Raw genomic sequence first — 13,762 nt, forward strand, 5'->3', positions numbered from 1 at the left:
CAAAGAGATACAAAATTGGCTTGATGACAGAAGACAGAGGGTGGTTGTAAAGGGTTGTTTTTCATACTGGAGGCCTGAGACCAGTGGTGTGCCTCAGAGATCGGTGCTGGGTCCATTGTTATTTGCCATTTATGTTAATGATTTGGCTAAGGGTATAGGAGGCGTGATTAGTAAGTTCACAGATGACACCAAAATTGGTGGCATAGTGGACAGTGAAGAAGTTTATCTCGGATTGCAACAGGATCTTGATCAATTGGGCCAGTAGGCTGGTGAAAGGCAGATGGAGTTTAATTTAGATAAATGCGAGGTGATGCATTTTGGTAGATTAAACCAGGGCAAGACTTACTCATTTAATGGTAGAGTGTTGGGGAGAGTTTTAGAACAAAGAGATCTAAGTTCTTAGCTCCTTGAAAATGAGTCACAGGTGGACAGAGTGGTGAAGAAGGCATTCGGCATACTTGATTTCACTGGTCAGAGCACTGAATGCAGGAGTTGAGATGTCTTGTCGAAGTTGTACAAGACGTTGGTAAGGCCATACTTGGAATATTGTGTACAATTCTGATCACCCTATTATAGAAAGGATATTATTAAACTAGAAAGAATGCAGAAAAGATTTACTGGGATGTTACCAGGACTTGACGGTTTGAGTTATAAGGAGAGGCTGGATAGACTGGGACTTTTTTCTCTGGAGCATAGGAGGCTGAGGGGTGATCTCATAGAGATATATAAAATAATGAATGGCATAGATCAGCTAGATAGTCAAATTTTTTCCCAAAGATAGGGGAGTGTAAAACTAGAGGGCATAGGTTTAACATGAGAGGGGAGAGATACAGAAGAGTTCAGAAGGTCACACAGAGGGTGGTGAGTGTCTGGGCGAGCTGCCTGAGGTACTAATAGAGTTGGATACAATTTTGTCTTTTAAAAAGCATTTAGACAATTACATGGGTAAAAAGGGTATAGAAGGGTGGGCCAAACGCGGACAATTGGGACTAGCTTAGTGGTTTAAACAAAAAGGACAGCATGGACAAGTTGGGCCGAAGAGCCTGTTTCTATGCTGTAAACCTCTATGACTCTCAAACTGAATTTATGCCATCAAACTGTGGGCCTGAATGTCCCAGGACTGTGCCAAAGTTGTTCATTTTATTTCATCTTCGCTGACTACCCTTGAATAAGGAATAATTATAGTGAAATTACACAGCTCATTGTGCTGTGAAAAGTAATGAATTATAATAATTTATAACAGGCTCCACTTATCCTACCCGAGCCAAAACAAACTAATAGTCTGTTGATTTGAATTGTGTTGGCACATCCCATAATGTTACCAACCTGTAACAGAAAGAGAGCCTAATGACTAAATTTCACAATCAAAAACCTTTACAATTAATTTACTGATTAATTTTCCTTTTGACTTTTGTTTTCCTTTTTCCTCTCCAGAAGGCGGTGATTCTTGTTCAGTTACAGCTCTTCGGCTGAAGGCAATGCTTGCAAATGACCAGTGTTAACCAAGGCAGTGAATCCCACTGGAAAAATCACACCAAGTGCCATCTTGATGCTCGCCCAGTGTGTGCGCATGTGCTTGGCAGCAAAAGAAGGTTAGCAGGCGGCAGTGGAGAGCAGTTGCCATGTCCCACCTGCTGTCATTAGTTGACTGAGCAGAGACTGAGTGAGGGGGCTAGATTAGCACATTGTCGCTTCAGCAGAGTGCATTTACCCACTGAGCCGTCGGCAGCCCACTCTTTTCCTTGTTTTGTCAATAAACTTTCAGTGGCTGATTTGGCAATTCGTCAAGCAGTTTACACGATGATTAGATCACCATCTGCTACTGCATCTTACAATCCTGCGACAAGTCATTCAGACAGCAGAATAGTTAACAGTGGAATTTTCTTCCTGCAATTCGATTTTGTGTAAATATAACTGATGAAATAGAATGCACAAGTGGAGGGAAGTGTGAAAAGGGAACAGGAGTTATTTTCCTTCCTTTCTACATTGTGAGTTGCTCAAGCAGCAAGCTTGGCCAACAGTGTGAGTGTCATGTTTGCTCCTGGCTAATTGAAAAGGGTCCCTGGGCATTTTAATTCCTGCCCCTCAAATTAATACACCAGGGTTGACTTCCATTAGAATGTGACATCCGTTGCATGAGGCCCATGGGAGAGAGTCAGGCATGTGACCCAGGAAGTTCTGCATGGCAGTCGGGTAAGTTAATCGCAGAGGAGGGGGTCACCGGGAATCACGGTCAGTGGAGGGAAGAAGCCTAATGTAGGAGAGGCCTGTAGTTTTCTTGTGGGGTCTTACCCTCTTCTGGATCTGCACTCCCAACACAACACACCACCCTAAAGGCATGTAGTAAACATAGCATAATTCTGACTGAGGTTGTGAGACTTCATTTCTTGAGTGTCAATGAGACTGTTGCTTGCCTCGTTCAAAACTGCACACACTACCTGAAACAAGACAGTGGAAATGTTCACAGCATGTGTACCCCATGGATGTGGTAAATGCCATGTCATAATCTTATTAATCCTGTCACTTGATCTGTTCTCATTTGGTTTAACGTTGGCACGAGAAAACTTTGAACCGCAGAGATAGGCAAGAGAGTTTGCTGTTTCAACATTGCAATAAATGACAGAGTATAAGAACAGTTGACAAACTGCTGAGTGATCCTGTTCTAAATGGAAGTGCTTGAAAGCACAAAATGTTAAGCAGTGCACTACATTGCTTTGACTGCCTGGAATATGATCCATAGCCAGTGACTTACAGTGCTATTAGTGTTCCAAGTAATTACCCTCTTCATCTTTTAACTGCAAAAATGTCAGGATGGTGGGAGATTTTCTTCATTTTTTTGAAACCATGGTTATTGATGGCAGGATTGTACGTTGTAAGGAATTGTTGTTCAATCACACATGAAGATTTAATCACAAAGTGACACTTTCTTTTTATTCCTGCAGTTTTTCTGTCACAACAGTCTTGCCAAAAACACTTGTTTAAAAGCTTAAGATTTTCTTATACACTAAAGTAAGATTCTCGGCGAAGTGAAGACGTAGTTGTGTAGACAGCTGTCAGGAATTTTCTGGAATAAACCTGTAAAAATTGGGTGTTGCAGGACAAATGTCAAGTGGCATGGTGACACAGCGATTAGCACTGCTGCCTCACAGCGCCAGGGACCTGAGTTCAATTCTAGCCTTGGGTCATTGTCTGTGCAGAGTCTGCACATTCTCCCCATGTCCTCCAGGTTCTCTGGTTTCCTCCCACAGTCCAAAGATGTGCAGGATAGGTTGATTGGCCATGCTAAATTGATCCTAGTGTCAGGGGAATTAGCAGGGTAAATATGTTGGGTTATGGGTATAGGGCCTGAGTGGGATTGTGGTTAGTGCAGACTCAATGGGCCTTTTGCACTGTAGGGATTCTATGATTCTGAGATTCTATTGACTCAACTAGCAGCCTTGCCTCTGAGTCAGAAAATTGAGGATCTAGGGCCAAATATCATCAACACATAATCCAGATTGAATCTCAGTGCAGAAATGAGTTTGTGTTAGATATATCTTTCTGATGAAGGATTTTGTGACTCTATTTGAAAACAAGCAGTGAGTTCTTCCACTTTCCAATCAACATTGCTCCTTAAACCAATGTCACTGGAGCAGAACAAACAGAAAGGCCGTTCATTTGCTATTTTTGGGATATCGCTGTGTGCTTTTCTCTCCCTTCTATTCACATGATAACAATGGCTACACTTCAAATTGCCCAGGACATTCTGAGGACGTGATTAGCTGCTGTTTAAATGCAAGCCCTTTTTTTTCTTTTTCCCATTGCGGACGATATGAATTTCTCTGGAGGTTTGGAACCTATTAGAGAGATTTACTTCCCTTATTTGAGATTGGGAATTGAATGCAGTCGAGGATTGAAGTCAATCTCAGCATTCTATGGAGCTGTGTTGGTTAGTAATGGTCTGGATTGTGGATCTCTCAGCCTTTCTTTATAAAGTATCCAGTGGGATTGAGATGACTGTTTCAGAAAGGGTGATGGAAAATCTTTTCAGGACAATGATTTGTCTCCAGTGCTATTTTATTTTAATCAGAATGGGCCATTGCTATAAAAGTAGTTTTGTGACATATGTTCTGTTTGATTAGTTTCTTGTCTGACGTTTATGGGCAAAATAAATCAAGCGATGTGAATGGCTCAATCATTGTCACTGGCCTGCCATTAGAGGGCAGGATACATAGTGTCCTGGTGAGATTAACGGTGAAGAATTCTTAATGGTTATGAATTATGTATAGCGTTTAAAATCCTTGGGAGCGAGTAATAAGACAAATCAAAAGTTTCCTCAGGAAATGAAGTGGTTTGGGTGGAATCCAAGACTGAGCAGATTGTTCAAGAACTGCGGAAGGAACAGCGCTGAGGGACTGATTGACCTTCTGGTCATCCAACTGGCATTGTTAAACACCAGAGCAAAGATCAAATCGTTTCTAGATAAACCTTGTGCTGAAATAAAAGCTTTGTATGCTCCACCAGTTGTGATTGTTACATATTGTCATTGTTACATATTGACTCCTCAATATAACCAAAACCTTACTAATGACAGCTGAAAACACTGCTGGCATTAAATTGATGAAAAAAGCAAGAAGCCTTTTTGATGTATCCATTAGAGAATAATGCACTTTCATATCAGGGGCAAGTAATATAAAAATGATCTGTTTCCGGTCATGAAATAGAATTATAAAAGAATGAAGAATTAAATACACATATAAGCCATTTATTTGAAAATTTCTACTGATAAAGCCTACTAGACATCAGCTTCCTTGTCAGTGATGATCTGTTTCAGGGTAACCTATTCATAAACTGAATTGAATGTGCTTAGACTCCACTTTGTACCCTATCCTTTGGAGTCTTACAGTCCAGATTTTCCCGCACAAAAGTCTTCTACCTGCACTCTCCACATCCAACAGACGGCTTCATTTCCTCTGAAAAGTTTAAACTCAACTGGTATCCGGCCCAGCTGGTCTGAGAACTCGGCTGTGCAACTGGAGAGCAATATGCCAGTTTTCGATCAGAGCCTGACACTGACAAACTTTGGTAAAATTCCACCCGTCAAATCTAATTCTCAATTCTGAATTCATTGAGTTAAACTTGGGCTGACAGTATTGTGTTGCAACTCAACGCAAGTGGGATTACTTCAGAACTAAACTCTGTTTTGCTTTGTTTTCGCAGACTGCTCGCTCTTAGCAGTTTCCAGCCATGACGAACACAGTATTTGGGAACAATACTGAGCGTTGGGTCTGCCCTAATGACCGCCAGCTCGCCCTCAGAGCAAAGTAAGCAAAAGCATTTTTTCCAATTTTGATTATAAGAAAATGCACGTGTAAGCCTTGTTGTGTGATGAAAGAAGTCTGTTTCCCCATTCCCCCCTCGTGCCTGTTATTGCATGCTCAATCATACTCAGTTGCATTGTAATAAGGACTAACTTATTGAAACCCACTGAAAGGCCATGAACAATCCATTACAGACATAATGCTGCAAGCTATTATTATCACACTGCTTCCCACACCCTCCCTGACCCATGGTGAGGCTTGGATTTCTCACCAATTATCTCAGCACTGAGTCCATTTCTTCCACTGTGTTTTAGTTTTTGCTCTGTCGCTGAATTTGTAGCCAATGATTAACTAGTCCTGAGAAAACTTTCTACAACTTCTGCACAGCAAATGGTGAAGTGCTGTCTGTGTTGAGTGTATCTTTTAAATCAACGTCAAATGTTTTTCTGCCATCCAAGTAGAAGGCAGATCCACAGGTGTAGAAAATTCTCAGTAATGGTGTAGACTCTGGCAGCTCTGAACTTGTCTGCTCTTTGTGACAACAGTGGAACAATTGTAGCCTCACTGGGATGCTAGACACACTGAGTTCTGGGGGTAGCTTGGGAAGAATACTGAAATCTGGTGGTTTGGCCAGAATACCTGGTAGTTGGGGAATTTGGTTACTGATCTCACTGACATTAAGGATCTCAGGTCAGATGCTGCATCAGTTCCCATTGCAACTTTGGGCTCAGCTTATCTCAGATCTTTGGGTTACTGTGCAAAAGTAACCCTTAAGACTGTAGATACCGTGGATTTCCTGAGATGCCAGATGCAGAGTGCACAAGATTTCTGGAACACCAGGTGAGAGAGGCAAATGACTCACTCTTCTTTTAGTGCTACTCTGCCACCAGTCTTTGGGGATACAGTGAATCTCTGCAGTGGACAGCTTGCATTGAATTCATTATTCCTGAAATAAGTAAATTCCAACATCTCTGAGGATATTTGCTGCTCCACCTTTTCAGTATCTTTTTCTCTTCCAATGTGAAGAAATGGATTCGAGTTTGATTCACAATACTAGATCATTCACCTGTTTTAATTGGAATTGCTGCTGTCAGTATTAGCAGATCAACAGTTTAATGTAGTGAATATGCATCAATTCATGGAAATCCATGAATTAGGCTGTAATCTTTCCCTAATTAGTCCTATCCTTGTGCCACAGCACAGCCGTAGACATTATCCAGCTGCTTCTAGACACGTTGTGCCACACAGTAGGATGATTACCTTTCTGGTGGCTCCATTTTAAGAAATGTCAGCAAGAGAATAAATGTAACTATGCATGTTCAGTGAGCAGTGTTGTTTTTACAGTCATGCGCATCCCATAACAAAACTGCATGGTTTTAAATATTGTCATGTGCATTCACTGTTGCATGATCCCATTTAATTTAATTTAATGAATGGATGGAAATAAAACAAGTACTCGTGTGATTTCTATTTTGGGGTTGAGTAAAAGTCTGTGAGACGTAAAAAATCAGAACAAATAGGTTTGCTGTTTGGTTTGAAGGAATGTTGTTGTCAAATTCACTTTGAATAACAATACCTTTTTAAATTGTTCGGCAAACAGTGGGTAGAAGAATTTTAGACAAATGCATTTTAAACAGATGTTGGCACTGGGGGAAACTATTAAAATCTAGGTGAGGTCAGACTGGGAGAGATCATGCCTGACGTGCCAGAGGGGTTGCCCTATGCAGGTAGGCCTGTTTCTTGGTTTTTGGAATGAGACCCTCTCTGACCTGGAGCTAGGGTGGGTGAAGGTTTGAACTCCACTGCACTTTCACCAGCTGAGTGGGGCCCCCAAAAAAAAACCTCTTGGGAACTTGTGCGGACTTGAGTAAGATTCCACCAGAATATAGTGCAGATATTTTGTTTTGAAAATATACAGCCAAGTCCTCCAGATCTCACAAGGAGTATGCATGGTGAGTATAGCATAGATAAGTTTGTTAACATACTCAGAGGATTGATGCAACGTTTCCTAGTCTTGCGAAGACAGATTGAATTGCCTGGAGTACAGTGATCAGGACTTGCTGCTTGCAGTGCTCAGTTCTGTAAGTTCAATTTTGATTCCTTCCTTTGTAACAAAATACAAGCTGGGCTGTCAAGATAAGCCAATGTCAGTTCTGAACTGAAGGCTGTGATTTTAAAAAACCCTGGGCTTTTACTCAACCTGATGACCTGGTAACAATGAAATATGCTGCAGGAAACCCATGTCCTTGTGTGAATTGGAATTTTACTTTAATTTTTCATTTTCTTTCTTTGCTTAATCCTCTACATAGTGAGAAAGAACAGTAAGTAATCTTTCTTCTCTCTTGTTCTATGTCACTCTCGGTTACTTTTTTTAGCTTCTGATCATTGTTTTTTTTGTGCTAATAAATAAAGTAAAACAGATGTTGCAAATGTGTTAAAGCAGACTAGGGACCTGGCTGCTGAGCTTTGCTCAGGGATTCAGTGGTTAAGTTAACCTGTTGTTGTGCTGCTGAGCTATACTGAATGGGAAGATCACAAGTCTAATTGTTTGATGCTGAACATGGGACACAAACTACAGCTGACATCAGCACCCTGAGTTCGGGGAAAGAGAATGTTACAAGAAGTTCTTGATCCAGCAGCTGCTATGGAAAATTATTCAGGATGTCCAGTGAGGGTTGATAGTGCTTGCCTGTTGGGACTTGAATTGTCAGCTAATGTTTGTTCATACAGGAAGACTGATCCCTTGGATGACATATCTGACTATAGCTAGCACCCTCAAAAGCAAAGAGTTGAAAGCTGCAGTGTTGGGTTAGGGGAAGTCATTAGAATCCCTTTCTAATGGGTAAGTTGATAAATCACTCCCAAGGCTCCAGTAATGTGGAAGATACATGGTTCATCCATATTGGGGTTTTATTTTACATTGTAGGACATTTTCATTTATGGAGCTTGATACCAGGTCTCGTTTTGGAAGGTTTGGTCAGAGGCTCTGGAGAAATGCCAACACCAAGAAGAATTTCACTAGGTAAAATCCTCTGCACAATGGGATAGAAGTTTGCGCTTGCTGACATCCTCTCCACCTCCTCCCCTCTTGTCACTCAAATTGCCACAGATTAAGTCGACCTGTTTGCAATAGCTTTTCTCCACAGAGCTGCTTCTTCAATGAATATATTTGATTTGAGCACATTGAGCAATATTGTAATGATTCTGGTGAAGGGCCACAATCTCCCAATACTGGGTTTGTTTTCCTTCTAACATCATAATGAAAGTTGAGGAATTCAGCTACCAAAATATACTGTTCTTCAGAAATATTTCATTCCGTACAAATATAGGAGATGAGACAACAGTCTGATACAATCAAAACAAATTGTCTATAGTTTTGTCAGTGTTGCTTATAATATTTGTTATATTGAATTGTCCACATCACATATGACACAGGAATCCCATCTTCCATTCTATGGACAGGAATTACTTCCCAAGATAGATTATCTCAATTTCTGACTCATAAAGGAGTCTTGTGCATTATGGCTGTAGTTTTATGAAACAAAAAGGAAATTAAGCAATATCAATCACTATACATGTACCAACAGCTCCTTCTCTAATATGTAGAACTTTCTATTGTAAATAATGATGAGTAGCATTTGCTCCATAATGGAGAGTTTGTGGGGAGAGGGGACAAAAATGCCTCTCCTGGGTATTTTCTCATCTGCAGATCATATTCTGAGTTACACAGGCATGTGCTGTTTAACAGCAACAAATCATAAAACGACATTATGATATTTCTAGTCCAACGCACAACTCACAAAACAGAATTTATATGTATTTATACTGTTTTCTTCAGTTTTTCTTTCAAGTGAATTTCACATTCTAACCTCTCTCGGTAAAAAAGTTTCTCCTGAATTTTCTATTGGGTTCATTAGCAGCTATCTTTATACTTTTGACCCCTAGTTAGAGTATATTCCACCCTAATAAACCCATTCTCCTTAAGCCCTCACTTGGGTCCCTTCTTCACTGGAGAAGGGAACCCCAGGTTGTTTAGGTTTTGCTGAGCAGGTGTAGTATTGTCATTGCAAATCTTTTTTTGCACCTTCTCCGATATTGCTACATCCTTTTGATAACAGAGAGACCAGAACTTAAGTTAAAATGTGTTCATGAAGATTTGCAAAATGGTTATTTATCTTCAGTAAGACGTCAGCATTGGCTCAAAGATTCCATCCTGCCCTCCAAATCAAAAGATTGTGAGTTCACATTTCGCTATTGGACTTGACCACATAATCTGGATTAGAGTATGGCATTCAGTGCAGCATTGATTGAGTTCTACATTACCAGGGATATTGTCTTTCAATGAGATGTTAAACTGAAGCTGCTCTGTCCTGAAAAGGCTGAAGCACAATATCCCCTTGCACTATTTAAAGAGGAACTGTGGGGAGTTCTATTAGACTATTGAGTTGAATGATCAGCCATGTTTGACCAGCTCGTAGAGACAAATGGCCTCCTCCTGCTCCTATCTTTTATGTTTTTATGTTTCTTCTTGTGTCCTGGCTAGTATTGATCTTTCAACCAACACCAAAAGAAAACATACTATTTATTCTATTTATCCTATTGCTGTTCATAAGAATTTGCTGCGTGTAAACTAGTTGCCATGCTTGCCTATGAAACAACAGTGACTACACTTCAAGAGTAATTGGTTGGCTGTAAAGCTTCTTGACACATCCTTGGGGTATGAAAACTACTTCATAAAAACGCCTTCCATCAAGAGCAACTTGAGTAGGATTAAACAAAATGGCACAAACAAGAAGTGATTCTGGTATCCCAGCTCAGAGGTGGCATTAGTCAGCTGAATGAAGGATTGCGTCAGGATATATTGCCACAGGATGGACAGAAGTGTGTAGGTACAAACGAGTTTCCATTTCTACAATTATAGCTGCAGTTACCATTCCAGGGATGTCATATTAGAACAAGAAAAGGGTATCCAAGAGTGCAGTGGTCAAGGTACTTGGTTCACAGAAAACAGGGATACATATAATACAACAGAGTCAGTTACTCTGGACATGATGCAGAAAATTACAAAGGTTCAGGCTCAGAGTCAGGAGGGGACACTGTGGCCAAAGTGAATCATTTGATCATAAGATCTTCAGAGCCAATCGTCCAATGGACTCACAGTGGCAATGAAGGTCATAATCGTTCTAAAGTTCATGCTTCAGGATACCGAGGAGTACTTTGCAGAAATAGGTCACCTTGCCATTGATATTCAGGAGATAACTGGAGTTCTATTTTCTCAGATGTTCATCTATGTACAGCATAAAAACAACTAATTTATTTCAGTTTTTAAAAAAACTTTCATGGAATGTGGGCACCGTTAGGAAGGCCAGCATTTTTTGTTGCCCATCCCCAATTGCCCTTGAAAAGGTGGTGGTGAGCTGCTATGAAGCACTGGAGTCCATGTGGTGTCAGGGAGGGAAGTCCAGGCTTTGACCCAGCTATACTCATTCAGGCATGTGGAGAGTATTCCATCACACTCCCGACTTGAGCTTTGTAGATGGTGGACAGGCTTTAGGGAGGCTGGAGGTGACTTACTCTCTGCAGAATTCCCCACTTCTAGTAGCAACAGTATTTGTATGTCTAGTGAAGTTAAGTTTCAACCAGCATTCTGGGGGTTACAGAGACTACAGCTTCATCAACACGCAAGAAGCTTGACACCATCCAAGACAAAGGAGCAGTGATATATTCCCAAGTCACTTCCAAGGATAGTGGGGGCTTGGAGGGGAACTTCTCGGTGGTGATGTTTGCATGCATCAGCTCCTCTTGCCCTTCTAGTTGGTACAGGTTATGATGTTTGGAATGCTGTTGAAGGAGCCTTGATGAGTTGCAGCTTGTAGATGGTACACACTGCTGCCACTGTACATCAGTGGTGGAGTGAGTGGATATTGAACGGGGTGCATGGGGTGCCAGTCAAGCAGGCTGCTTTGTCCTGGACGTTGTGGAGTTTTTTGAGTGTTGTCGGAGCTGCACTCATCCAGGCAATATTCCATTGCACCCCTGAGTTGCGCCTTGTAGATGATGGACAGGCTTTGGGGAGTCAGGAAGTGAGTTAATCTTAGCAAAATTCTCAACTTCTGACCTGCTGTTGTAGCCACAGTCCAGTTCAGTTTCTGTAACCCCCAGAATGTTGATCGAAACTTAACTTCAGTAACCATACAAATACTGTGGCTACAAGAAGTGGGGAATTCTGCAGAGAGTAAATCACTTCCTGACTTCCCAAAGCCTGTCATCTATCTACAAAGCACAAGTCAGGAGTGTGATGGAATACTCCCCACTTGCCTGGATGAGTGCAATTCCAACACTCAAGAGGCTCAACAGCATCCAAGACAAAGCAGCCCACTTGATGGTGGCTTTCTCTGATTTAAGTGAATATTAGAGTATTTGTGAGTATAATTCAAAGACTTAATTAAACACACAAGCTTATTATTCCATGAAAGCAACAATATATATAAATGAGACTAGTGAATCGATGAAACAGAATTTACCAAGTTGGCTCTAAGCCATTGTTTGAGAGAGTTGTCCATTATGAAGTAGGTTTAATCAACGTCTCTTCATTTATACCCATTTATTGTCAGAGTTGATACGTGAGAAATATTAATGGATATTAAGGTCACTGTGATTGGCATGTTCCCAAATCACCCATTATACTATAGTATACCAACCAGTCCTTTCAATTGGTTGGCCAGTAAAATCTATGAAAAACGTGGCATGTAATCCTTTTGGGCAAAAAGGCAATGGGCGGAACTGTACATCCTCATCGTGCCCATTTTACAGTGGGGGGAAAATGTTGTAAACTCAGGTGTGATGTGCCTAGCAGAATGGCACCTGTTTTCGTGCCCATTCCCATTTTACCAAAAAAAAATCAGCACAATCGGGAGTCCACTCAAAATGGACGAAACATCAATTTGCATTTTTTGCATTCATTACAATGTCATTAGTGAGCTTCACTCCCAATCGTCCCAGCTTATCCGCCTTAACCACCTCGTTCGCTGCAACTGGATAGGTTAGGAAAATGCCTCCTCTGTAAAAATCGGATTCAGGCACCTGATCAGTGAGGGTGAGCGAGGAGGTAAATCTCTGTGTTCGAACTGCTCTGTGCTATTCAGAGGGGCTTGCAGGCATGTTGTGTTTCAGGTTGAGGGGGACATGTGAATTGTCGGGTGAGGCTGGAGGGGCTATTGTTGCTCACGGGGTCCAACTTTGGACTCTCAGCACGGACCCGGTCAGGGCGCTGAACTCGGGTCTTAGCGCTGATTCTGGATCCTAGTGCAGGCAGCAGCAAGCACTGTTGCAGGTGGGGGAAGAGGCAGTGCTACAACCTTAGAACTTGTCAAGCAGTACTGTATGTGGCCACGACTGCATGAGGTCTGGGTGTGTGTTTGTGAATGGGGGGGTCTGTGTTGACATTCTGGGATTTGGGGGGCTATAGGGAGTGTGTGTTTCTGGGACTTGGTGGGAAGGTATGGGGCTTGTGTGTTGCTGGGAGTCTGTGGGGAGGGGTATGGGGAGTGTGTGTTACTGGGTCTGTGGGAAGGTGTATGGGGAATGTGTGTTGCTGAAGGTCTGTGGGGAGGGGTATGGGGAGTGTGTGTGCTGAGGGTGTGTAGTGGGGTGGATGGGGAGTGTGTGTTGCTGGCTTGGGGGCGAGCAGTGTTCTTTAACCTCTCCATCTGGCTCTCCCCAAATTCTCCAAATTTTGTCCACTCCCCTTCAGACTGACGAGATGGTTTTGCAATGCAACCCATTGATCTTGCTATTCTTTTGGTTGCTGCTGGAGCTGAGGAGGAGGAGCAGGAGGATGAATTGCCAGAGGAGGCCCAGGTCTTATCATTCGCTGGAGTAGAAGCAGACAGCCGTGAGAGACAGAACGTGGCTGCCATTTGTCCTGAGGGCGGGTGGCAGGAGAAGGAGGGAGCGGAGACCCTGCCAGTTCCGGCGACCCTGTCATGCTGGCATGGTGTCACAGTGGTTAGCACTGCTGCCTCAAAATGCAAGGGACCTGGGTTCAATTCCGGACTCGGGTTACCATACATTCTCCCCGTGTCTGTGTGGGTTTCCTCCAGGTGCTCCGGTTTCCTCCCACAGTTCAAAGATGTGCAGATTAGATTGATTAGCTGTGGCCTCATGTCAGGGGATTACCAGGATAAATATGTGGGTTATGGAAATAGGGCCTGGGTGGAATTGTTGTTGGTGCAGACTCGTTGGGACGAACAGCCTCCTGTGTTGTAGGGATTCTATGAAAGTTGCGCATGCGAGCGTCCTTCAAGCAACCATCAGACATCGTGTGCTGCCAAAGGAGACAGTACGACACACCTGTGCCATTTGTAGCAGGACCTTGCACCTTGGGGCACATGGGGTCACCCGTGAAAGTCACGGCCGCCTTAAACATTTACCCCATCAGGTCCTTCCAGGCCGCCAGTGGA

General features: G+C 42.4%; 1 protein-coding gene across 1 annotated transcript in view; it reads left to right on the forward strand.

Moving 5' to 3' along the window:
* LOC145355775 (rabphilin-3A-like) overlaps nucleotides 1-13,762 on the forward strand; it is a 180,128-nt gene that overhangs the window by 11,788 nt on the left and 154,578 nt on the right. Inside the window, exon 2 of the mRNA XM_080208131.1 lies at nucleotides 5,200-5,303. Within this exon, the coding sequence (XP_080064257.1) occupies nucleotides 5,227-5,303 (77 nt within the window). The 5' untranslated portion in view covers nucleotides 5,200-5,226. The remainder of the gene's footprint in view (nucleotides 1-5,199; nucleotides 5,304-13,762) is intronic.

The sequence above is a fragment of the Carcharhinus amblyrhynchos genome, chromosome 20 (genome assembly GCF_965287045.1).
Source record: "Carcharhinus amblyrhynchos chromosome 20, sCarAmb.v2.hapA, whole genome shotgun sequence".
Taxonomy (NCBI): domain Eukaryota; kingdom Metazoa; phylum Chordata; class Chondrichthyes; order Carcharhiniformes; family Carcharhinidae; genus Carcharhinus; species Carcharhinus amblyrhynchos.